Raw genomic sequence first — 26,080 nt, forward strand, 5'->3', positions numbered from 1 at the left:
CATCATCAGACAACTCCAAAGTCATCCACAACCAGCATTAACCATTGCTATATTGACCATCCAACTGCAACAAGCATGGAACTTCATACCACAAACTCACATCTGGTATCTTTACAACACAATGCACACACGTTTGCACGCTTTCATTCAACATTCTGGTGGTTTCACCGGTTATTAATGTACCACCATTTCACATCTGCAATGGCTTCTCTCATGCTTACCTGAGATCTAGCAATATTAACCACTTAAACAGGTTACACAGAAAAATGTATTCTCAAAATTTTATTACTTTACATTAATTATTTCTTGGTTTGGGATTTCATTTATTTATTTTCATCAATGTATAAATGTTACTTCATTTACACCTCCACTGGTACTTAGCAATACAAATAAATACAATTTTTTGATATACTTGTGGATGAACATCTACAGCAGAAATATATATTAGCTAAAATAAAAAAGATAGTAAGAGTGGTAGCTAAAGTAAACAAGAAAGCCTTGTACAGAATTTTTTCACATGATTTTAGGATAGGCACAATGAAAAAGACAAGTCCTTTATCAAACACAGACAAAACAAAACAAAACAAAACACACACACACAAACAAACAAAAAGCACAACTCACACACTCACAAGGCCTAGGCCTTAGTGCCCAGAGACAATAGTGGCCACATGTACGCGAGTTGTGCTTTTATGAATATGTGAGGGTTTCATTTTGTCTACATTTGAAGGAAGACTTAGTCCAATAGCTGGTAATATCTAGCAGTCTTTTTCATTGTGCCTGTCTGCCACTCAACACCTCCTCTATGTGGAGAATGCCAATCTATCCTTTCCATGTTCTTGTTATTCAATCCTAGATTTTCCATTGTTTCATTATAAGATGGCTCATTTAAATCCCTTTAAGAATAAAGTCAAGCACTTATTAACAGAGAAATACTGTTATTCAACAGGAGATTTCAAATTGTAATGTCTCCTTTTAAAACTGTTAGTGTATGTAGCCATAAGATTGTTTCTGTAAGAGAGAACTGAGAATTTCTGATATTTAGAGGTAGCAGAAATACTGTTAATACAACCTTGTATGTCAATACATATGTGTGAACTAAAGCTATGAATTTGTGCTAAAACTCTTTGCTGTACTGACAGTGAATAAATAAATATGGGAAAAGAAGGATGAGTAGCCGCTTCATTGCTCAAGAGTGGGTTGTTCAAATTTCCCACACATTTCATACATTCTTATAAGCTAGGGCCATATTTTTGATAATAAAATATATCATCATACTTAACAACATCTTGCCATGCACATTTACTATCAAAACACAAAACAGATGTGTTTTACCACATTTATTGGATGCAATTTTGTTCTTCATACAAACCCATAAGTGAATTATAAACTGAAAGTAACAGTCTTCTTCACTTCATGGAGGAAGCTTACAGACTGTTCCATCTTCATCAAAGACTAAAAGTAGTGAGATTTTTCCCTCTTTATTATTTTTTTTTAAAGGGGGTAATATGAAGTTACACGCTTTTAATGCAAGAGTTTAGTGGAGTTTTGAGGTATGTTTCCTTTAATATTTCTTTGGTGCTTTAATAACTTGTGAGTTCTGAAACATTTAGAAATATATGAACATAAATGATGGAAGTCATTGCATTTTGAAAGGAAGTGTCCAAATATTGATATGAAAACCAAGAAAAACTTATGGATGGACAATAGGGATTTCAGCTTTTCCCCTTTCTACTAAAGAATCAATGTGAGCCACAACCCCTATACTCTTAAGCTGACTAGTTATTGAATATTAAGAGTGGAATATTTATTTTACACACCTCAACAAAAGTTTGGAATATCATAGAGTTTACTACAATTATATGATTTCTTATAGCACAACCACTGAGGTTCGTAAAATACCTTATCAACAAAATAAACATAATTCCTTCTGACAACAAGATCAATTTTGGTTAGTTACAAAAAAAACCATTACAAAACAAAGCAGGCTCTCTCCTAAGTGTACATATTGAAACAAAAACAGTGGAAAGCTTTATCTCATAATAATGATTACCAGTCTTCAGTAGTGAGTATGTCCTCCCACACACAGGTGTGTTCTTCCATTCTGCAAGGCACACTCTGGATGAAACCATCAAGTTTGTCTTGGGGTACAAGGTCCCACTCCTCAATGGCAGCTCCAGTGATGTCCTGAAGAGTGGCAGGTGGATTTGGACTCTGTGCAGTGGCCAACTTCAACAGGTCTCATGCATGCTCATTTATTTGCATACATGTCTGTGGGTTTTGCTGGCCAATGTGTTCAGTTGATGTTGCATCTTTGAAGATACCAAGACACTGCTATAATACAGTGCGGTCTTGCATTGTCATCGACTAGGATGAAGTTGTCACTGACTTCATGTCTGTAGGGCCTTACAATTGTTTGTAGGACCGCTTGGAGTTATCAGGATCCAGTCAAATTGATATAGACGGGAGTCGGAGGGGTCCACCATCCCACCATTATTGCTGCCCAGAACACTACACTTCCACCTGAAAATGGATGGACTTCCTGAATGTATTGGCATTCCTGGTGTCATCTAGTGCTTCTCCAAACTCTAACATGTTTAGTGTCTGGCCAAAAACAAACCCTGGTTTCATCTGCAAACATGACAATTCCGCAATAGTGCAATGTTGATGTGCAAGAGCTCACATCCTTCGATTGTGTCAGTTCTATTGTTTCAGTGTAAAACTTCTCATTGGTCTTCTGGAATGAAGACCACCCCAATGCAATCTTATACGAACTGTTTGGTCTGAGATACAAATCCCTGTTGCCTGGTAGAAGTAATTTCCAATATTCCAGGCAGTTGATGTCAGGTGCCTGCAAGCTGGCAGTTGGAAGAAATGATCCTGCATTTGCATTGTTATACGAGGACTACCACTGAAATGTCTATTGTTCACATTTACTGTCTCTCTGTATTTTCTCCACACCTTAAACACCCACTTTGAGTGACAAGTAACCAATCAGCAACATCCTGCTGTGTAAGACCTTCTGAAAGTAAAGCCACTATCCTGACTCGTGTTGTATGCATTTATCAGGCATGTTGCTGCAGGGCTCAACGCAAACTGAATGAAGCTGTTGTTCACACTGGACTGCTAGCAGTGTCCCACTAAGGCAGCAGTACGTTTACATGACTGGAAAATGACCAGAAAACATGCCAATACTAAACACTGTCCAGTATATGGGCTCTAACTGGATAATGCATGAAGTGCCTAGGTCAATGAGACCTCTAGTAGCATTGACTACATTTTATGACAGTATTCCAAAATTTTTGTTGAGCAGTGTATTATTTCATACATTTAATTCAGTAGTTAGTATCAATTAGTTCCTTGTATGTGTAGAAAAATTTAGAACAGAGCAAAGAAAGTATTTTGTGGAGGAGTATGACTGTAATAACAAGACAAAGTTGTGTGTTGTCACCTTACAGTTAAGAAACCTGATGTGTGTTCTCTAATACAGGATGATTATAATTAAAGTTTCAGTTTCAAAATGTTGTAAAAAAAGAACTGCTGCTCAGAATGACATCAAATTTGAAAAGAATATTGTCAAAGAAGGGGGAAACACAAAAATTTTAAAGAAAATTTTCCCACTAGATTGCACTGTAAGCATCATAACATAAATGGATTCAGCTACAAATGACACTTGAATTGCAATAATCACAGCTATGGTGTGAGAATGTTAAACCAACCATACTGTGCAATGTGCATGACTGCACAAGTTTAGCATTCAATAGTTGTGGCACTGTTCGGTAAGCCCATTCACCACTCGAGGTCATACCACATCAGAGGGCAGAAATCAGTTTTTAATTGTCCTGAGGTCAAAAGCCACATAAAAGACAACAACGTCATTGAGTTTTAATTGTCCTGGCACCAAAATGTGCATAAAAGCAACAATAAAATCAGTTTTTAATTGTCATGAGACTGGCACAAGACATGTTCAGTATGCTGTCCCCAGTTTTCTGCTACATGTTGAAATCAAGACACACCATGGTTCACAACAGATTGGAGTGTCTCAGGGGTCACATTCAGAATGTGTTGCATAGTGCAAGCCTTCAATTCAGCAACATTTGTAGTTGGAGCACTAACAAAGCATCTTTCAGATAACTCCACAGCCAGAGGTCACAGAGATTAAGATCATGTGATCTGGATGGCCAGACTGCAGGGAAATGATGGTTGATAATTCTAGCATTTCCAAAATGGCTCTGCAGCAACTGCTTCACTAGCTGCACAATGTATGGAGGAGCACCATCTTGCATAAAAATTATCCTACACACACATCCTAGCTGTTGAAATGTTTGAATGACACTGGCACACAAAAGACTCTCGTAGCATTTACCAGTGATGGTACAGGTAACAGGATCTGCAAGACCCATCTCCTCAAAAAAAATATGGCCCTGTGATAAATGATGCAGTCAACCCGCACCACAAAGTTACCTTTGCAGAGCAAAGCGGTACTTGATGTGAGAGTGGATTTTCCATTGTTCGTAATCCGCAATTCTGTGTATTTGATGTGCACTTGGAGATGGAAATGGACTTTGTCTGTCCACAGAATGTTCCATTGCCATTCACTGTCCACTTCCATGCAAGCAAGAAATTCTAGAGCAAACATTTGACTCACTGATAGGACATCATGATGCAACTCCTAAACATGGATAATTTTGTGCAGCAAGCAATGTAGGATCTTTCATAGAATTTTATGCACCATGGTCACAGGCATGTCCCCTTTTACTGCACATTTCACTCGATCCCTCCTGCAATGCTGTGGTCACATCTCCAATCTGTCTTTTTGAATTTCATAATCTTTTTCTCCAAACCTTTGGGAGACATTAGACCATTGCCCTTTTTGATACCCTTAAGTGTCCAGAACTTCTGCAGGGCTACTGGCACACAATCAGCTTTCTTGTAAAAGAGCTTTACCTGCAGTGTGTGATCCTGCATTGAGACAGACATGCCGAGCACCTCAGACACAAACTAAGGAACAGAAATGTACCCTGCACCTATTATTTTGCATATTCTGCCACTTACAGTGCCATCCAGCAGTGACATTTTCATTTTTGTCTCCATTATGTTTGCCTCTTGTTCAATAACATTCCATTCAAATCTGACATCATTGTGAACAGTGGTTCTCTTTTTAAACAGCATTTTGAAAGTGGAATTTCAATTATTATCACCCTATACAAGTTACTAACTTGCGACTTTCACTCTCTCCATTGCTAAAAATATGAATGGGGAACTGCAATAAACATAACATTATTTACATTTCATTGCAGTAAAATGAAGAAGACTGTTTCTTTTCCAAGCAGTGTCCTTTCTACCTGGCAAGTATTACTGCATAATGCATAATCAAAAAATTTGTCTCTATGTTTGGAAAAAAGACTGTTCCAATTCTCTGACATCTGGAGCAGTCACATGTACCTTTTATATTACCTTTAAAATCTCTTACATACTACAACAGATTTCTCACTTCACTTATATAAATACATGCAACAATCAAATGTCTGGACAATTTTTCAATCTCATGCTCCAAAAAATTGTTTTTACTATACTTGTGACTAAGCTCAACTACTGACTACTGAGATCTTGCAGTGAATCTCTACATCAGACCTAAGTAATCTGAAACATTGGAGTTCTGGAGTTTTGTATTACTGTGATGACAATTCACTGCTACTCAGACTCACAAATGGGAGTTACTGATATTAGCACTCCTGATACTGCAAAACAACTGAGACTACCTAAAGCGAACAAGGTACCAAGTGACAGAGTTTCAGCAAAATGTTACACGGAATACACTGCTGATTTATCCCCTCTACTGGCTCACATTTATCAAGAATTTTTCATGCACTGAATAGTCGCACATGACTGGAAATGAGTATAGGTCACTCTCATTTTAAAAAATGGTAAAAGATTGGATGCACATAATTACAGACTAATATCGCTGATCTCTATCTGTTGCAGGATCCTAGACCACATTCTATGCTCAAATATCATGACGGTCCTGGACAAAAACAAAGTTCTCTCAAAGAATCAGCATTAATTCACGAGAAATCATTTGTGAGAAACACAGCTTGCTTTATTCATACACAATACCTTTCAAATTTAATAATACATGCAGGTGAACAGATAGGTTCCACCTTCTCGAATTTCTGAAAGGTATTCTGACACACTACCACACTGTCAATTACTATCCAAGATACAAAAATACAGAATATCTTTGCAAATATGTGATTGTCACAATGAATATTTGACAAATGTAAGGCAGTATGTAATACTAGGAGATGAATGTGTAACAGTAATTAAAGTCATATTGGGTGTAGCCCAAGAAAATGTAATAAGGACTATAATATTGTCAATATACATAAAAGGTTTTTTCAGGTAGAATCAGTAACATTAAGAGGGTCTCCTTAAATGTGGATATGTGTAAAACAAGGCCTATAACAAAGAGAAAGAACCTGATTACAAGATTAGCTGTGAACATCTTGAGTGCATCGCATTTTCCATCTACAAATCAGCATGGATTCAGAGAGCATGACACATCAGAAACTTAGCTTGCTCTTTTCTTGCACACAGTGCCACACTGCAGACTGTTCACAAAATCTGAGCATACAGAATAGGTTCTCAGACATGTGAGTAGCTCAAAGATTTTTTAAGTAATGGAACCCAGTATGGTGTCCTGGATAGCAAGTGGTCATTAAAAGTATCATAGGGAGTGGTCCAGGGCTGAGTGATGGGACTGCTCTTGTTCTCTACTTGACTAGCAGTGATATAAGTTACCTCCCCAATGCACCATACGGTGATGTATATGTGTAGATAGATGTAGACATGTAAGTATTTAGAGGTAATACTAAAAAGTGATACTAAATGGGACAAACACATACAGTTAGTATTAGGGAAGGTGAACAAAAGACTTTGATTTGTTGGATAGGTTCTGTGAAAGTGTACTACATTTGTAAAGGAAATTGTATATAAGATGCTAGGGCAGCCAATTCTAAAGTATTGTTCCATAGTTTGGTGTCATTAAGTAGGCATGACAATAGACAGTGAACAAATTCAGAGACAAGCTGCTAGGATTGTAGCAGGTTGGTATTGGCCTCACAAAAGTGTAACAGAATTGCTCACAGAACTTCAATTGGAATCATTGGAGGACAGATGGTATAGTTCTTGTGAAACCCTTTGGGAATATTTACAGAACTTGTATTCAAAGAAGACTGTACAACCATTCTGGGATCATGAGAATAAGATAAAGAGAGATTAGGGCATGTACACAGGCATATAGTGTGTCTTTTTCTCTTGTTTAATATGGTGCAGAGTACTCTCAGCCATTCACTGTTTAATGGCTTGCAGAGTACATACATAGATCTAGAAAGAACGGCCAAAATGTGTAAAAGCACCTTGTGCTCATCTATATCAACAAGGCACAGGAAGCACACACACAAACCAGTTATCAATCACATTGATTAGGTTTTTGCCCCCCACTTTACATCACTTTTGCTCGGGCTCCAAATAGAAGGCTTCACACAAGCAAAATATGTGACAAGACATGACCAATGGAAAGGAACAGTAGCATTTCTCGTGTAAAGTATATAAAACTAATTAGTTTCCATCATTATGTCAAAGTATTCTGGCTTCAGGTTGTTTGTTAACAGCTTCATTTATAATCAAATCAAATAACAGCTGCATTAATTAAACGAATTGGTCCCAGCTATAATTATTATAAGTTACACCAGTATCAACAATCTGTGCTGCCTTCATCTTGTAAGCATACAACATCTATCTTATCTATTTCACCATATCTCTGTTGTCAGGATGATGTCACCATAAATATTCTGAAAATGAGAAAAAGACAGACATATGGAACTTTTTGTAGAATATGTTCTTTTTCTACAACATCAAAAGCTATCAACTTGTTTCAACTACACACAGCAATAAGTGAATATAACTTTAAAGAAGTATTAACTAAATGGTAATAATTTAATATAAGGTTGACAAAACATAACAGACATATTTTTCAAACAACAGATCACTGGATGGAATCTTCCAACTTCCCTATGGATTAAAATAGGAGTGAGAGAACACTGATATGTTGAAATAAGCTTCTTCAATTTGTTTCAATTTATTTTCTGCTCATAAGACTTAATTTTACATGCATGGGCATTGTCAACAAAATATAAATTACAGTAAATGTTGTAGGAAAGTTCGTGCAGAATGTACATACTTCACGATTAAAGGAGACCACTCACCAAAAAGCAGAAACATTGAGTTGTCGACAGGCACACACAAAAGAAGAAAAACTTGCTAGCTTTCGGAGTGATCCTTCATGAGCTAGAGTAAAATACACAAAAATACAAACTCACTCACTCTCTCTCTCTCTCTCTCTCTCTCACACACACACACACACACACACACACACACACACACACACACATATGCCTAAGCCCCTACTTGGTGCCAGATAGACTGACAGTGCCAATGCTATTTTGCAGCAGGTGAACTGTTGTGGTGGGGGTAGTGTCAGGTGGGGTGGGTAGAGGGAGGGAAAGGCAGGAGGCAGGGAGAGGGACTGCAGGTAGGTTATTAGTATCTTGAAAGGAGGCAACCAATTTGCCGACTGGGAATGCAGGAGGGAGAGGTGGAATGATTTTAGCAGCTGGTGGAAAGCAGCACACACTAAAAGCAACATGGGAATGTAAACTGGGAGGGGGTGACAGGATGGAGGAAGGGGAAGCTGTTAGGTGGAAGGTGTAGGGATAGTGGGTTACCTGAGTTTGATGTCATGACAATTACAGGAGCAGAGGATGTGCTGTAAGGATAACTCGCATCTGCACAGTTCAGAGATGCTGGTGGTGGAGGGCAGGATCCAGTTGGGTCAAACTGTGAAGCATTAATTGAAATCAAGCACGTTATGTTCAGCTGCTTATTGTGCCAGAGGTGGTGTGACCTTTGTTCTTGACAGCAATTTGGCAGCGGCCATTAATTCTGATTGACAGCTGGTTTGTAGTCATACCAACATGAAAGGCTGTGCAGTGCTTGTAGCTTCCTCTGACTGGGAAGGATAAGCCTGTGACAGGACTGCTGTAGCAGATGCTGGGTAGGTGGATTGGCGTGGTATTGCACCTAGGTCTGCCACAATGATATGATTCCTGTGACACAGGGATGGGAGTGGGAGTGGCATAGTGGTTGGTTGGTTGGTTTGGGGAAGGAGACCAGACAGCGTGGTCATCGGTCTCATCGGATTAGGGAAGGATTGGGAAGGAAGTCGGCCGTGCCCTTTCAGAGGAACCATCCCGGCATTTGCCTGGAGTGATTTAGGGAAATCACGGAAAACCTAAATCAGGATGGCCGGACGCGGGATTGAACCGTCGTCCTCCCGAATGCGAGTCCAGTGTCTAACCACTGCGCCACCCCGCTCGGTCGGCATAGTGACTAACTAGGATGTAGTGTAGGTTGGGTGGATGACAGAACATCACTTTAGGAGAGATGGTAAGTATCTTGGGTAGGATGTCCTCATTTCAGGGCAGGATGAGAGATTATCAAAGGCCTGGTGAAGGACATGGTTCAGTTTCTCCAGTCCAGGATGATACTGGGTGATGAGGGTTGCATTCCTTTGTAGCTGATTCATAGGGGTAGTAGGAGGACTGGGGGTGTGTGAGAATATGGCACAGGAAATATGTTTGTGGACTAGGTTTGGGGGGAGGGTGTTTCCTATCTGTGAAGGCCTTTGTGAGGCCTTCAGCATACTGGACAAGGGAATTCTCATCACTGCAGATAAGATATATTGTCGACTGGTGGCTAGGCTAGCCACTCATCAATGATGTATCTGCAGTGACGAGAATTCCCTTGTCCTGTAAGTTGAAGGTCACCCATCCCTCCTGCATTACTAGCTGGCAAACTGGAAGCCTCTCTCCAAGCCACTAACAACCCATCCCTCTCCCTCTCCCTGCCTCCCGCCCCCCACCTAACACTACCCCCACACCACAACCAGTTCACCTGCCACAAAATACCATTGGCATTGTCAGTCTAGCTGGCACCATGTGGGTGCTCAGGCATGTGTGTATGTGTGGTGTGTGTGTGTGTGTGTGTGTGTGTGTGTGTGTGTGTGTGTGTGAGAGAGAGAGAGAGAGAGAGAGAGAGAGAGAGAGAGAGAGAGAGAGAGTGCGTGCGTGCGTGTGTGTGTTTGCGTATTTTACTCTAGTGCATCAAAGAATTACTCCAAAAGCTAGGAAGTTTACCTTCTTTCATGTGCACCTATCGGCATCTCAACACATCTGCTTTTCGGTGAGTGGTATCCTTTAATTCTCAAGTATTTATATAAATTACAGTACTATTTTTTACAGTGTGGTATTATTAAATAAATGAAACAATTTGAAAATTCATTCCAAAGTGAACTGTTTTATGTGCAATTTACTACTATACTTATTTCTAGGACAGGAATTTTCCTTACATTATTATTCATTTTAAATCCAAGTTATATGGGCATTTGTGAACAAGCCACTGTGTAAGCCCCTTTTAAAAGGTATCTCCCGTCAAAATCTTAACATCCTTTGCAAACAAGTTATGAAAAACAGCTCCTTTGGCATAGGGGTTTCTTGCTGTTAATGTTCTGTTAATCATATGAAAGTCTGTTTTATGTTTTGCATTATAGTTGTGAATTTAAAAGTTCCTATTTGTGGCCTTAGTGTCTTCTTTCATTAGCATAATGGTTTCTAGCATACACATGACATAAACTGTGGGAATATTGAATCTAGTGAATATGCTTTTACAAGATTTTCCTTGTTTCTCTTTCACTATGATCCTCAAGGCTCTCTTCTGCAGTATGAAAACCGTTTTGATAATGGTGTGGCAAGTCTGTTCACTACAGTACTACTCCATACAACAAGAAAGGTTATACTAATCCAAACTATACAATCCTTTGGGTTTCACAATTATGGTATTGCAATAATCTCCTTAACATATGTAGAATGGACCTTTCTTTTTTCAAACATGATCAACTTGCTGTTTCAATAAAAGTCAGTCATCTATGTATAAACCCAAAAATTTACAATCTAAATTGGTTTTTGATGGAATTCATCACTCTCAATATTTTGTCTATTCAGACCACTCAGTTTAAAGTTAATAATATTTGCTTTTTCTAGGCTTACTTTTAAGTTGTCTTTTTTCAATCAAGTCTTAAATCTCATCAATAAGGCTGGACTCACTGTCTGCACAACAGACACCGGATGTACCATTGGCATATGTAGTGATCAAATGCTTATTCTCTAGAAAACTTGAGAAATCATTTACATAGCATATGAATAGGAATGGACCTAAAATGGAGCCCTGAGAAACACCAAAATGTTCATTTCTTATTCTTGACCGTCTCTTCTCCAGTACTCTCCATTATCACACATAATTTCTGTACACTGTTGTCTACCCTTTAAATATGTTTCTATCAACTGCATGAGTTTTCCATGACGCTGCTCATTGCAGTTTTTGATAAGAGCGTATGATGATGTACTCCATCAAAAGCTTTTGAGAGGTCCAGGAATACTCCTTCTCGTTGGACTTTTCATTTACTTTTTCAAATACATAACGGATAAACTGTACTACTGCCAACATAATACTGCGACCTTTTTTGAAATCATGCAGGAAATCATTTAATATGTATGTCAGCACTGTTGTAATATTCCACAATTCCTTTTAACATTATTTTCTAAGTCAGTTTGCTGAATATTGAGATTAGGGAAATACGTTTGTGCTTATGAACATGCTTCATTTCCCCTTTCCTGCGTAAGGGTTTGACAGCAGTCGGTTTCAACTTATCAGGGAATACACTGTCTTCAAGTACACAGTTTATTCGATGAACTAATGGCTTCACTAAATCATGTTTGTATTTCAGAGTAGTATGTAGGAGGTGAGCATGCAGTGTGTCATAGGGGTGAGAGGGAAATTGATCCAGGGTAGATGTTCTAGGAAGGGCCTAAGAATTTAAGCAGGGATTGGAGGTTATGTTGGACTTCTGGGATGGGATCACTCTAGCAGAGTTTATAGGTGGAGGAGTCAGGTAATCACCAAACTACATAAATCCAACAATCCTGGGCACCCTATTGCAGCTGGTTATTGTGCTCCCAGTGAAAGAATTTTGGTCCTCAACAAACAACGCCTCCAACCCTGCCTGAAATATAGCCTCCCATTTCATAGGTACCAACCACTTGCTTCACCAACTCTCCATCACTCCCACTCTTTTATATCTTGGATCCCTGCTCATCACAGCTGATGCTAGTTCTCTATAAACCAACAACCCTCATGCCCATGGTCCTGCCACCATTGAAGGCTGCCTTTCCTAACATCCTTCAGACTTCAAACCCACTACCCTTTTCCTCACACACCTTACTAAATTCATCCTAACACACAAATACTTCTCTTTTGTAGGGAAAGTATATAGAAAAATCCGTGACACAACCATGGGCACCCTCCTGTGCCAGGCTTTATATGGGCCACCATCTAGAGGTGATTTTCCCAGCCTCTGAAAACCTCTGGTCTGGTTCAGGTTCATTGACAATATCTTCACAATCTGGGCTCAGGGCTAAGACACCCTATCCCCACTCCTTCACATCATCAACACCTTCTCTACCATTTCACCTGGTCTTCCTCAACCTGGAGTGCCACCTTCCTGGACGTTGACCTCCTCCTCTCTGATTGTTCCATTCACAGCCATCCCTTCCACGCCATAAACTTCCTCCCATACAGCCTGGCCACCCGGCGATGGCGTATCTGCAGGGACAAGAACTCCCTTGCCCAGTGTGCTGAAGACCTCACCAAGCCCTTCACAGATAGGCACTATCCCCAGACCTAGTCTGCTAACAGATCTCTCATGTCATTTCCTCACACATCCCCCAAGAACCAGCAACAAAGGAGTGCTCCTTTCATCACCAAATACCAGCCTGGACTGGAAAAACTGAACCATATCCTTCCTCAGAACTTTGATTACATATCATCATGCCCTGAAATGAAGGACATCCTACCTAAGATCGTTCCAAACGCTCCTAAAATGGTGTTCCGTCACCCACTCAAACTCAACAACATCCTAACCCACCTCTATGTCACTCCCAAACCCAATAGGCTGACACATGGATATCGCTGTGGAAGACCCAGGTGCAAGATCTGCCCAATCCACCCACCCAGTACTTCCTAAATGGTCCTGTCAAAGGCTTATCCTACGCCATCAGAGGCAGGGTCACCTGTGAAAGCAGCCACAACATATAACAACTCTGCTGGAATCATTGCACAGCTTTTCATATTGGTATGAGTACCAACCAGCTCCCCACCAGGATGAACGGCCACCACCAAACTGTGGCCAAGAACCTGGTAGACCACCCTATGACACATCATGCAGCTGAACATAACATGCTCGATTCCAATGGCTTCTTCACAATTCAATCCATCTGGAGCCTCCCCTCCACCACCAACTTTTCTGAACAGCACAGATTGGAGTTATTCTTACAACACATTTCCTCTCTCGAAATTATCCCAGCCTCAACCTACAGTAACCTATTGTCCCCACACCCTCCCCCTTCTACCTCACTGCATCACCATCTCCTGACACTGCACCTAGCAGTCATGTTATACCTCCATCTAGCCCTTACAAGTTCTGACAGACAGGCCTCCTCTCTCCCCCATCTGTACCGAGCTACCCCTCCCACTTGCCTGACCCGCTCCAGATTGCCACTCAATATGACAGTTGCATTCCGGCCCAAGCTGCCAGAGAATGGTCATGTGTGCATGAAGTATGTTTGCTTGTTTGAATGTGTGTGTGTTTTCTTTCCTGAAGATGGCTTTGGCTGAAAGCTAAATGTGTAACGTACCATCTTTGCAGTGAGTCCAACCCGGAATTTCTATTGTTTAATTCCTATTTAAGTTTAAAACTTTTTTTTTTTCTTTAGCAACTTTTATGCACCCAGCACGAAGTCCCAAGTGACGAAAAAAGTGCAGGTGGTTCCTATATACACTCCTGGAAATTGAAATAAGAACACCGTGAATTCATTGTCCCAGGAAGGGGAAACTTTATTGACACATTCCTGGGGTCAGATACATCACATGATCACACTGACAGAACCACAGGCACATAGACACAGGCAACAGAGCATGCACAATGTCGGCACTAGTACAGTGTATATCCACCTTTCGCACCAATGCAGGCTGCTATTCTCCCATGGAGATGATTGTAGAGATGCTGGATGTAGTCCTGTGGAACGGCTTGCCATGCCATTTCCACCTGGCGCCTCAGTTGGACCAGCGTTCGTGCTGGACGTGCAGACCGCGTGAGACGACGCTTCATCCAGTCCCAAACATGCTCAATGGGGGACAGATCCGGAGATCTTGCTGGCCAGGGTAATTGACTTACACCTTCTAGAGCACGTTGGGTGGCACGGGATACATGCGGACATGCATTGTTCTGTTGGAACAGCAAGTTCCCTTGCCGGTCTAGGAATGGTAGAACGATGGGTTCGATGACGGTTTGGATGTACCGTGCACTATTCAGTGTCCCCTCGACGATCACCAGTGGTGTACGGCCAGTGTAGGAGATCGCTCCCCACACCATGATGCCGGGTGTTGGCCTTGTGTGCCTCCGTCGTATGCAGTCCTGATTGTGGCGCTCACCTGCACGGCGCCAAACACGCATACGACCATCATTGGCACCAAGGCAGAAGCGACTCTCATCGCTGAAGACGACACGTCTCCATTCGTCCCTCCATTCACGCCTGTCGCGACACCACTGGAGGCGGGCTGCACGATGTTGGGGCGTGAGCGGAAGACGGCCTAACGGTGTGCGGGACCGTAGTCCAGCTTCATGGAGACGGTTGCGAATGGTCCTCGCCGATACCCCAGGAGATCTTGCTGGCCAGGGTAGTTGACTTACACCTTCTAGAGCACGTTGGGTGGCACGGGATACATGCGGACGTGCATTGTCCTGTTGGAACAGCAAGTTCCCTTGCCGGTCTAGGAATGGTAGAATGATGGGTTCGATGACGGTTTGGATGTACCGTGCACTATTCAGTGTCCCCTCGACGATCACCAGTGGTGTACGGCCAGTGTAGGAGATCGCTCCCCACACCATGATGCCGGGTGTTGGCCCTGTGTGCCTCGGTCGTATGCAGTCCTGATTGTGGCGCTCACCTGCACGGCGCCAAACACGCATACGACCATCATTGGCACCAAGGCAGAAGCGACTCTCATCACTGAAGACGACGACGTCTCCATTCGTCCCTCCATTCACGCCTGTCGCGACACCACTGGAGGCGGGCTGCACGATGTTGGGGCGTGAGCGGAAGACGGCCTAACGGTGTGCGGGACCATAGCCCAGCTTCATGGAGACGGTTGCGAATGGTCCTCGCCGATACCCCAGGAGCAACAGTGTCCCTAATTTGCTGGGAAGTGGCGGTGCGGTCCCCTACGGCACTGCGTAGGATCCTACGGTCTTGGCGTGCATCCGTGCGTCGCTGCGGTCCGGTCCCAGGTCGACGGGCACATGCACCTTCCGCCGACCACTGGCGACAACATCGATGTACTGTGGAGACCTCACGCCCCACGTGTTGAGCAATTCGGTGGTACGTCCACCCGGCCTCCCGCATGCCCACTATACGCCCTCGCTCAAAGTCCGTCAACTGCACATACGGTTCACGTCCACGCTGTCGCGGCATGCTACCAGTGTTAAAGACTGCGATGGAGCTCCGTATGCCACGGCAAACTGGCTGACACTGACGGCGGCGGTGCACAAATGCTGCGCAGCTAGCGCCATTCGACGGCCAACACCGCGGTTCCTGGTGTTCCGCTGTGCCGTGCGTGTGATCATTGCTTGTACAGCCCTCTCGCAGTGTCCGGAGCAAGTATGGTGGGTCTGACACACCGGTGTCAATGTGTTCTTTTTTCCATTTCCAGGAGTGTATAAGAAGGGTAAAAGAATGGACCCGAAAAATGTCGAAACAATCAGTTTGCTTCCGAATCCTTGAACATCTTCTCAGTTTTGATTACAATAAATTTTCTTGAGAATGACAAGCTTATATCCACGAATAAGCATGATTTTAGAAAGCATCGCTCATGCTTGACTTTTTTCACATGATATTCTGCAAACTATGGATGAAGGGCAACAGGCCGGTTCCATAATTCTAGATTTCCAGAAATCATCTGACACAGTGCCACACTGTAGTCTGTTGCTGAAGGTGAGAGCATATGGAATAGGTTCACCGATATGAGAGAGACTCAAATACTTCTTAAGTTATAGAATCCAGTACGATGTCCTCGGCAGTAAGAGACAAGGGCATCATAAGAATTACCCAAGGAAAGTGTGATAGGACCACTGTTGGTCTCTATACACATAAATAATTTGGCAAAGCGGATGGGCAGCAATCTGCAGTTGTTTGCTGATGACACTGTGGTGTACAGTAAGGTGTCAAAGTTGAGTGAATGTAGGGGGATACAAGATGACTTAGACAAAATTTCTAGTTGGTGTGATGAATGGCAGCTAGCTCTAAATGTTATAAAATGTATGTTAATGCAGATGAATAGGAAGAACATACCCATAATGTTCAGATACAGTATTAGTAGTGTCCTGCTTGACACAGTCACATTGTTTAAATATCTGGGCATAACACTGCAAAGCGATATGAAATGGAATGAGCATGTGAGGACTGTGGTAGGGAACTTCGGTTTATTGGGAGAATTTTAGGAAAATGTGGTTAACTGATCTCACTGTGGCTCGCAGATGAAGCTTTGAAATTACACAAGAAAACAATTTTGCCCACGTTTCACAACTTTCTATTTTACATGGCCTAGGTTTGAAAGCTCAACCCATTTTCAGAAAACCTCATAGGGAACCTCTGGGACTTCTCAGAAAAATGTGGCCATCAACACTGATGTTTGTTATATGCCATGTCTGGCTATGCCATTGCTACTTACCAACCTTATGCTACAACTGCCGTGTCCTACATGGTATTAGGTAAGTAATGATAATCACTGTAAACACTTTACACATAAAAGACAATTAAAATTGTGCATAAAGACACCATACCAATTCATTTATATTTACAAAAAATAAATAAAAAATAAATTCTTAACTGTAAGAAAGATTCCCTCCATTATGGCCAGTGTGTTTTCATATGTTTTGTTTAATCAAAACTCACATACAGTTGGCCCGTACACACATTGCCAAGATTCTTTTGAGTATGCTGTAGAAATTTCTCTGGCAAGCCCTTACACATCCTCCATACAATCCCCATCTCTCCCACGTGATTTCTATATTTTTGGAGCCCGGAAGAAAAACTTTCATGGCCACCAATTTGCTTCAGACGAAGAGGTGCACAACTGGGTATGATCATGGTTCCATAGGCAGCCGCACACATTTTTCCCTTGTCCCATTGGGATAAATTTATTAACAATTAAGGTAATAATTTTCATAATAATGAGCAGTCTTTCTTTTTTTTCCATCTGTCATTTTCATTTGACTGCCACTTATACGAACAACATAAATTACAGCTTTCAATCCTGCTGGCCTTCTGACATCAACAATATTTACATTCATTGCTGCGGTACTCATCTTCTTTTCGCATGCACAGTAAACACATGTAGGCTTCCAATATTTCAGTATTATAATGAGAATTAGACAAAGCTTCTGATGACATGACAATGCCGACATACAGAACCTGACTGGGGCATGACGATATAAGCCGGACATATGAGAGATGTTATGTGCAAACCTGTAAGGTTCTGTGAACCTCTTCATTCTGCGGTGTCGTATTGGGAAAACTGCATAACACAAGGACTGACTACAGCTTCTACAGAATTATGTTTTACCACAATCTGCAAAGTCTATTCTATTGGTTACCAACCATCTGCAATGTAAAAATGAGACCAAAGGCTGATAAAAAAAGAAGTTATAAAATACACTGCCTGACAAAGTGAAACACCCAGAACACATGTTCAAACATCAATGTAATTTTGTACACTTGCACACCATTGGTGGGTTTGTAAATAATTTAGAGTTGTCTGTGACAGCTGCAGCATTAGTATTGTTTGTGTTTAGTATTGTTACCAGGTATGGTATGGTATAAAGGGTATAAACAGAGTCATATATTGAGTGATCACTGTGGAGGACACAGAGATGCTGCGTACTCATGTGAGACAGTGTTATCAGCTCCCGACAGCAGAGATGGGTGAAACTGTTCTTTTCAGAGGTCAGATCAGGATTGCTAACTCAATGGAATGAATTAGCTCATTTTCATGACTCATCACTCACCTTTCACTCACAGAAATAAATAAAGGAAGGCACCTGACCTTTCTAATTTAGGTCACTATACCTGTATTTTTATTTGATTTGGTTCTATTTTGAAAGAAAGCAGAAATAGGAGTAACAAGTTTACATTATGTCCCATGCAGTTTTCAGAATTGATAAGTTCTACATATTGCTTGCTGTAAAAATTATCGTGACTAAATCATAACTATTTTTTTATCAAGTGATAACATTTTAAAGATCATCTCATTCTTGTTATGTTTTCATATGTTTGAGGAAATGTTTCTTTCAGCGCGTGGTGTGAGGCACTGTTGCAGCATCCTGCTGCAGAATCTTCATTCTGCTCACTAATGTCACCAGAGAGACATTTCAGATCAGACTCATTTTTTTTCAAGTCCCGGATTACTCACGCCTTAGAATGATCTGGCTCTTTGAATCATTTCAGGATTGGATCGCCCATCTTTATCTGACAGCTTGACAGGGGCCTCATTATGGGTATCCATTTGGCTGGCTGGTCAAATCATGCAATCTCCAGATTTCTGAGGCATTCAGATATGACAGTGGCCCAATGATGGACTTCATGGAAATGTGGAGGCAGGCATAGTCATCATCATAAAAGTTCCCATCGACCACCATGAGGGAGGAACACCATATTGTGCACCATTCACTTCATAACCCCTTCACATCTGTGCTTGCCATCTGAGAACAAATAATGGATTCCCTGCAATATTCTGTGTCATTTCATACCATTGGCTGGAGATGAGCACAGCCAGACTACAGAATTACCATCACATACATAGGCTACCCTTAACACCACAACAAAAATGCCTGCATTTGGATTAGCACTATGACCAGGAAGCATGAACTGCTGGTGAATGGAATGGCATTGTGCTCAGCAATGAATTGTAGTCCTGCACTACCCTGGATGACAGCAAGTATGGCAGTGACCTGGTGACAGGTTCCTTTCTTCCAAGGTTCAGGAGACACAAAGTGGTGTTACTCCTGGTGTCAGAGAGTTGAGGGGCACTGGATATGACTTCAGGTAACAGCTGGTAGTGTTTGAGGGAACTCTGGTTGGACCACAGTACATCACGTATATCTCGCAGCCCTGTTTGTTGACTTTCATGTAAAAGTATTGATGAGTCATTTTTCAACAGGTCCATGCCCATCTGCACATGACATGTGTGTCTATGAACTGTGTGGGTGATGATAAGATACTCTCATGGCCAGCAACATCCCCAGATCTGTCCCTGATGAAATGTGTGGGGCCAGCTCAGAAGTCAACTCCATACGAGTGCCAGTATCCAGGACCTGTTGCAACAGTTGTGGGCCTCCTTGCCTCAAGGGAGGATACAGCAGCTTTATGACATCATTCCCAACTAAACCAGAGCATGCATACTGGCCACAGGCACTGCAACAACATACTGATAAGTGGATTCACAATGCCGCGTTGTTTGCAAATTTGACTCAATTTTTAAATCGCTGCAATGACATCACATACCTTTTCAACCTATAAAGTTTCACGTTGTTTCCTCCTCCCATTCTGGGTGCTTCATTTTCCTCATCAGGCAGTGTGTCTCTTAAGGAAAATAAAACACACTGCAACTTTCATGGGTATCTAAGAGCTGAGGATCCACCAGGTACCTCTCCTAAGAGGGGCAGCAGATTAGATGGTCTTTTGAAGATGCTCAGTGGATCAAAGAGTAACAAGAAATTTAGTTGCCAAAATAAATGTGGCCAAACATGTGTATGTAGCATCTCATGACAAAATAATATAAACAGTGAAGATATCTTGAATCAGTGTCAACTGGTCGTTTCAAGCATTTTCTGTAAAGAATAGTTCTCTTATTCATTAACTAGGGCAACTTATTTTGTGTCATGATTGTATACACTTTTCAAGCCAGTTTTATATTGGAAAACATGTAGTAATTTTGCACCAATGGTTTGTCACCAGCACATACTTAGTGACCAAGCATACTGCTTGTCCCTAAAGCACTGTGCATGCTAGGGGAGGGGGGCGTCTTCATGTATAGTGGGTCTTCTCGCGGTATTGTGTTCACTGACACAACCTGAGAACAACTAAGCGGTGCACCGTATGGACACAAAATTTCCATGCTTACTTGCAAATCGAGCTAAAAATTCCAGTAAACCACTGAAGTCACTGCATAATCCTTACTCTTAATGAAGTGGACACCGACAGACAACTACTGGAGCTCCAATGTTTCAGTAATACTACATATACCAATTATGTGTGCAAATGATATGTGTAGGTAAGCAGAATAGCCTGTTTCATCTTCTTGTAATAATAATGTCCATGCCTCCAAAGTTAACTCAGGTAGCATTTTTCTCAAGTTGTATTAGAATAGATAGACTGTCTTCCTAATTATCCTGACAGTGTATTATAAAGGGCACACTAAGCTTTCATGAACGTACCTAAAATATCAGTAATCTGCAATCGAAATAGCATGTTACCTTCACATTTTATTTTGCTGGTGATGATTCAACTGTCATAGATGTATCATATGGTTACATCGGACACACACAAGGACTGGCATAGCTTTGATCAAAAATCCCCAAGGCAATAAACTGTAAGTGAGATGTATAATTCATGTGAATTTAAATCAGCCAGGATTCTAGATGTTGTCTTCTCAATAATAAGTCTACACATTTATAGAAAAGCATATCATTTCATACAAATGCATCATGCAGGCATGCATAATTGCATTAAACTTCCAGACGTAGAATTGAGGACACCACAGTTAAAATCTCAACTTCACTCTTTTTATTTTCATTACACTTAAATGATTCACAGCTCATTGGCTTCATCAATGGCACAACACAAAACTCATGTGTTTGATACATGGGTTGTTATACGGCTTTTCCCTGACACTTGCACACAACTTCTGTTCATGTCCTGCATTTGTGGAAACTGCCTGCATGCACAATGGTTTGAATTACATATTAAACAATGTCTCCAGATAAGTTTACACTTGTGCCAGCTCCCACAATCGTGGAATAAAAGAGAAGACTTCAAATAGAACAATTAGGTTGATGACAAATTTACTTTTTGTTGGTCAAACAATGAATGGAAACTACAAATCAGCAGCCACGTAAAGGAGTATTTTCATCTTAAAGATGGTACCTAATGTAAATACTTACACATTGTTTTATATTGTTCAGTCACAGCAAACATGTGCCATTAACATCACATGCTACTTTTAATTATTCTTTGCACTGCTCAACTCAATGGATTGCTTCAGTTCCTTTAAGGATCTCTCACCATTGAAGATCAGCATCTTTATAGCGTACTGCAAATTGAAGAGACAAAAACTTACAATAAATGTCTCTTATAACAGTGTCAGGTTGCAATTAGTTTTAACTGCTTTTTAGAATGAACAGAATAGAATATTACTGGTATGCGCTTCCTCATCTGGCATGCCGCATAAAATGATGTGTGTTAGGCCTACATTGGATTTGTCTTTCTGAGAGGGGTCTGATGGAATGCTTCTGTGAGAGGTTAAAATGTCACTGATCATTATCCACACGGCACTCTTATCAGTGACAAACCACGGAAATAAAATGCAGTCTTGTTGTTGGCTTTGCAACCTGTGGTGTGGTGTCATTTAACACCCACTGTGTACACCAAAATCCACTCAGTGAATGTGAAAACAGTTAGACACAAGACAACATAAATGATAGTGTGACAGATTTTACATATACCTAGAGGAAACAAAAATAGACAATATAAATAAATGTTTATTTGTATTTGTGAAATTTTTGGGAGGCTGTAGGAAGAGTGAAGAGGACAGGAGATGAGAGAAGAGGAGAGGACAGGACAGGACAGGACAAAGGAGGGGGGGGGGGGGGGGGGCAGTCACTGCAGATTTGTATGCATGATGCTGGGAATGAGATGAACTATAGGGCCACACAAAGTGTTTAGAGAGGAAGAAACTGACATCCAAATAGTATCTATCAAGGATTTCTTTTTCCTCTTACCAACAGGCCTAAATTCTATTGAACAATGTGATCATTTAAACCACGTACATTTCCAAATATTAATGATTTAAAAGAATGTCACAAAATTTATAACTGTAGAAATTTGAGTTTTCCCCATCGCTAAGGTTGAATGCTGCTTCCTCGTATAACAAAACTAAAAAAATTAGCTTTATTATCCCAGTTAACCTCATTCTCCTTAATGTCCCACCCATAATTTCAAACAAGGCTGAACTAAAATAGCTGAGACTTGCAGGAATCATTTCTTGTAGTTTTATTCAAGACAAAAAATGTTATCAATCTCACTTCAAAATATACACTTTATATTGACTGGATGTAATTGACAACTAAGAAAATATCTTGAAAACCACCTCTTTCACATCATTCTTTGTGTCCATAGGGGTGGGGTGGAGGGTCAAGTTTTAACCACGGTAAGCATGTTCCGTGGTTGCAGCTGCAGAAATTATACAGAACTAAGAGTCTTGCATGGAGTAGAACATCAAATCAGGCTGATGACATCTAGACATCAGAAAATCTGAGAATACAACAAATCAGTTATGCACTGGAAAAAAATATTGGTTTTTGTCAAATTTTTGTTTTTCCTAACATGTCATATAATATATACTGTATATATCCATAGGGAGAGTGTGTGCTACGAGGTTGCATTTTAAATGAACAATTCGTCAAATTTAAATAGTAATCACTTACAGCAAATTGTTACATGTAGTCTCAGGACAGCTTATGTTTATACACTGTTAGTGAGGGTATCGCTTCACACTATTTTTGTTTTTGCATCTTCACACACAGTCTAAAGAGGGAGCAATCTCATTCGAATGATGCCAAACTTTTATTGAATCAATATTACTCTGTGTAATGATTTATATAAATATTTAACTGGGCAACGGAAAACAGTTGCAAACAGGTGCAATTTAAATGCACTAACCTCATCTTTCTCATTTTGGTACTTTCTAAAGTCACTTCTAGCCCAAAGGCGAAGTTCTGCTTTACTTCCTTCATCCGGTACTCTGCGTATTTCCCGTAATATGTCTCGATACAGTTTCAGAACTTTCTGACGGAGCATAAACTGAAACAAGATTAATTCTACAACAATATGAACACAATGTTACAAAAATGGCAAAATAGTATGACCATTATAACAACTCCCTTACAACAATGTCCTTAACACAATAGCTAACTATACAAACCCTCACATATTAGCCTATCAAAGGATAAAATTGAGAAGTCAACCTCCAATGTAGTGCCGTCTTTGTGAGTTGTCCTGCTATAGGCCTAAACGCAAACGAAAACACTTCATTCTCCTTAAGGAATTAAGACTGCCTACAGCACTAGCATCAAGCATGGGTCATTAACGAAATAAATTTGTAGTCGAATCTTCAGAACATAAGTTCACCCCACGTTGAGATCAGTCCCCCTACCGAAAGTGGCGATCTCTTTTACCTGTTTAAGATTCATTGTTGCCGGGATCTTTGGAGGCATAGTTGGAAATTATGTACAGTAAGGGAAGTATCAAAGAATTATGCAGCAACTCTATGAACAGAGAACATTTATTTCAAATAAAATCCATCTTCAACCAATTCAAAACAACAGCTTTTATTCTCCCTCCAACTACTATTCTTGCGTCATCACAACACGAACACAGACCTTCTACTAGTACGAGGCAAGTTCACTGCTCACCAGTATTATCGATTATCAGGCAAGACAACAGCAGTGCGAAAGGTAATTGTATCTACGGATGTATACTTGTACGACAATATTCACTCATTTTACCTTTTTTTATCCATGTTTAAAGCCAGAAATTTTATGACTCTCAGAATTAGAAAAATACTATTTTGATTTCAATATCACAGACAATTTGAAATATTACATTAATTTCACATGGTGCTAGCTCGTCGTAATCAAGGACTAGTGCGCACGGGTGACTTTTGTCACCGAGAGAAAAAAAGCTTCCATCGTTGTCACGTCACGTCATAGAAGTGGAGTGCGCTCACGAAGGACAGTCACTAAACTTTTTTTTAATCCAAGCGTCATCTGAAAAAAAGAAGAAAAATGCAGTGTATGAAGCAGCAAACAGTCCAATTTCTAGAACTGTACCAGGCAGGGCACCGCTTATGGACCATTAGAAACAAGCATTGAAGAACAATAACAAAGAAACATGATGCTATGCAGAGGATTGCTGCTACATTTGGCAGAGACAAAGCAAACATCGAGCAAAAATACGTTCCCTTGAGGTCGCATATCGACTTGAAAAGTGGAAGATGGTATCCAGCAGATTATTGGACAGTGGTGTATACACTAATCTTCTTTTGTTATGAACTGTTGAAGTTTCTCAATGATGTTCATGAGCCATAAAAAACAACATAAACTGTTAACCAAGAGGTACAAAGATCATTCTCGCGTATCCTTACTTGTATTTTATACTGTACAATAACATTCATCCATTGTTCTTTTGCTGCAGTATACATCCTTGTGGGCTTAAAACGTAATCTGCAAACTTGCCTCGAAATTGTTTGTTTGTGTTAGAAGCTTTCTGTAGTACATTCTTGGGCGCAGTAACAATTGATGCAGCACCATGTCGTCTTCATGTGCTTGGGTTTATCTCATGCTTCAACATTTCATTTTTTTTTTTTTTTAATATGGAGACATACAGCTGTAAGTGAGACAGTTCGCGTCTTCTCTGGTTTGTGCGACATTGGTATTCTAAAGACATGAAAATACGAAGTCATAATCCTGAATACGTTGTCTTCAACCATTCTCACCTGAGATAATTGGTAATTAAAAATTCTTTCCTTGGAATATTGAACATGCCTTCCGGGGAATGGTTTCATAATGTTTTCCTCTAATGGAAAAACACTATCTGCTACAAAGACATAGGACAGGGATTTTGTCCCACAAAGCAGTCACTCAGCTTGTGGCATCTACATCTACATCCATACTCCGCAAGCCACCTGACGGTGTGTGGTGGAGGGTACCTTGAGTACCCCTATCGGTTCTCCCTTCTATTCCAGTCTCATATTGTTTGTGGAAAGAAGGATTGTCGGTATGCTTCCGTGTGGGCTCTAATCTATCTGATTTTATCCTCATGGTCTCTTCGCGAGATATACGTAGGAGGGAGCAATATACTGCTTGACTCTTCGGTGAAGGTATGTTCTCGAAACTTTAACAAAAGCCCATGCTGAGCTACTGAGCGTCTCTTCTGCAGTCTTCCACTGGAGTTTATCTATCATCTCCGTAATGCTTTCGCGATTACTAAATGATCCTGTAACGAAGCGCGCTGCTCTCTGTTGGATCTTCTCTATCTCTTCTATCAACCCTATCTGGTACGGATCCCACACTGCTGAGCACTATTCAAGCAGTGGGCGAACAAGCGAACTGTATCCTACTTCCTTTGTTTTCGGATTGCATTTCCCTAGGATTCTCCCAATGAATCTCAGTCTGGCATCTGCTTTACCGACGATCAACTTTATATGATCATTCCATTTTAAATCACTCCTAATGCGTACGCCCAGATAATTTATGGAATTAACTGCTTCCAGTTGCTGACCTGCTATTTTGTAGCTAAATGATAAGGGATCTATCTTTCTATGTATTCGCAGCACATTACACGTGTCTACATTGAGATTCAATTGCCATTCCCTGCACCATGCGTCAATTCGCTGCAGATCCTCCTGCATTTCAGTACAATTTTCCATTGTTACAACCTCTCGATATACCACAGCATCTGCAAAAAGCCCCAGTGAACATCCGATGTCATTCACAAGTCATTTATGTATATTGTGA

General features: G+C 40.8%; 1 protein-coding gene across 2 annotated transcripts; it reads right to left on the reverse strand.

Annotated features, from left to right (window-relative positions):
- Positions 1-318: 318 nt before the first annotated feature.
- LOC126184736 (LYR motif-containing protein 2) lies at positions 319-23,959 on the reverse strand. 2 transcript variants are annotated; one of them, XM_049927273.1, is made up of 4 exons: positions 23,741-23,959; positions 23,226-23,366; positions 21,449-21,597; positions 319-1,600 (listed from the first exon to the last, which is right to left on the reverse strand). In XM_049927273.1, exons 1-3 carry the CDS (start codon positions 23,777-23,779, stop codon positions 21,508-21,510), a joined length of 270 nt encoding a protein of 89 aa, XP_049783230.1. In that variant the 5' UTR covers positions 23,780-23,959; the 3' UTR covers positions 319-1,600; positions 21,449-21,507. The 2 variants fall into 2 exon arrangements, with proteins under 2 accessions (XP_049783230.1, XP_049783229.1); XM_049927272.1 differs by lacking the exon at positions 319-1,600 and adding an exon at positions 6,076-7,853 and having other exon boundaries at positions 23,741-23,958.
- Between the last annotated feature and the right edge of the window lie 2,121 nt (positions 23,960-26,080).

The sequence above is a fragment of the Schistocerca cancellata genome, chromosome 4 (assembly GCF_023864275.1).
Source record: "Schistocerca cancellata isolate TAMUIC-IGC-003103 chromosome 4, iqSchCanc2.1, whole genome shotgun sequence".
Lineage (NCBI taxonomy): Eukaryota > Metazoa > Arthropoda > Insecta > Orthoptera > Acrididae > Schistocerca > Schistocerca cancellata.

Excerpts from the sequence above, each read along its gene's own strand:
- LOC126184736 (XM_049927273.1), bottom strand. The coding sequence starts at position 23,779 with ATGCCTCCAAAGATCCCGGCAACAATGAATCTTAAACAG. Across the intron at positions 23,367-23,740 it reads CAACAATGAATCTTAAACAG|TTTATGCTCCGTCAGAAAGT; the intron begins GTAAAAGAGATC and ends ATCTTGTTTCAG. Across the intron at positions 21,598-23,225 it reads ACCAAAATGAGAAAGATGAG|TACGCTATAAAGATGCTGAT; the intron begins GTTAGTGCATTT and ends TTCAATTTGCAG.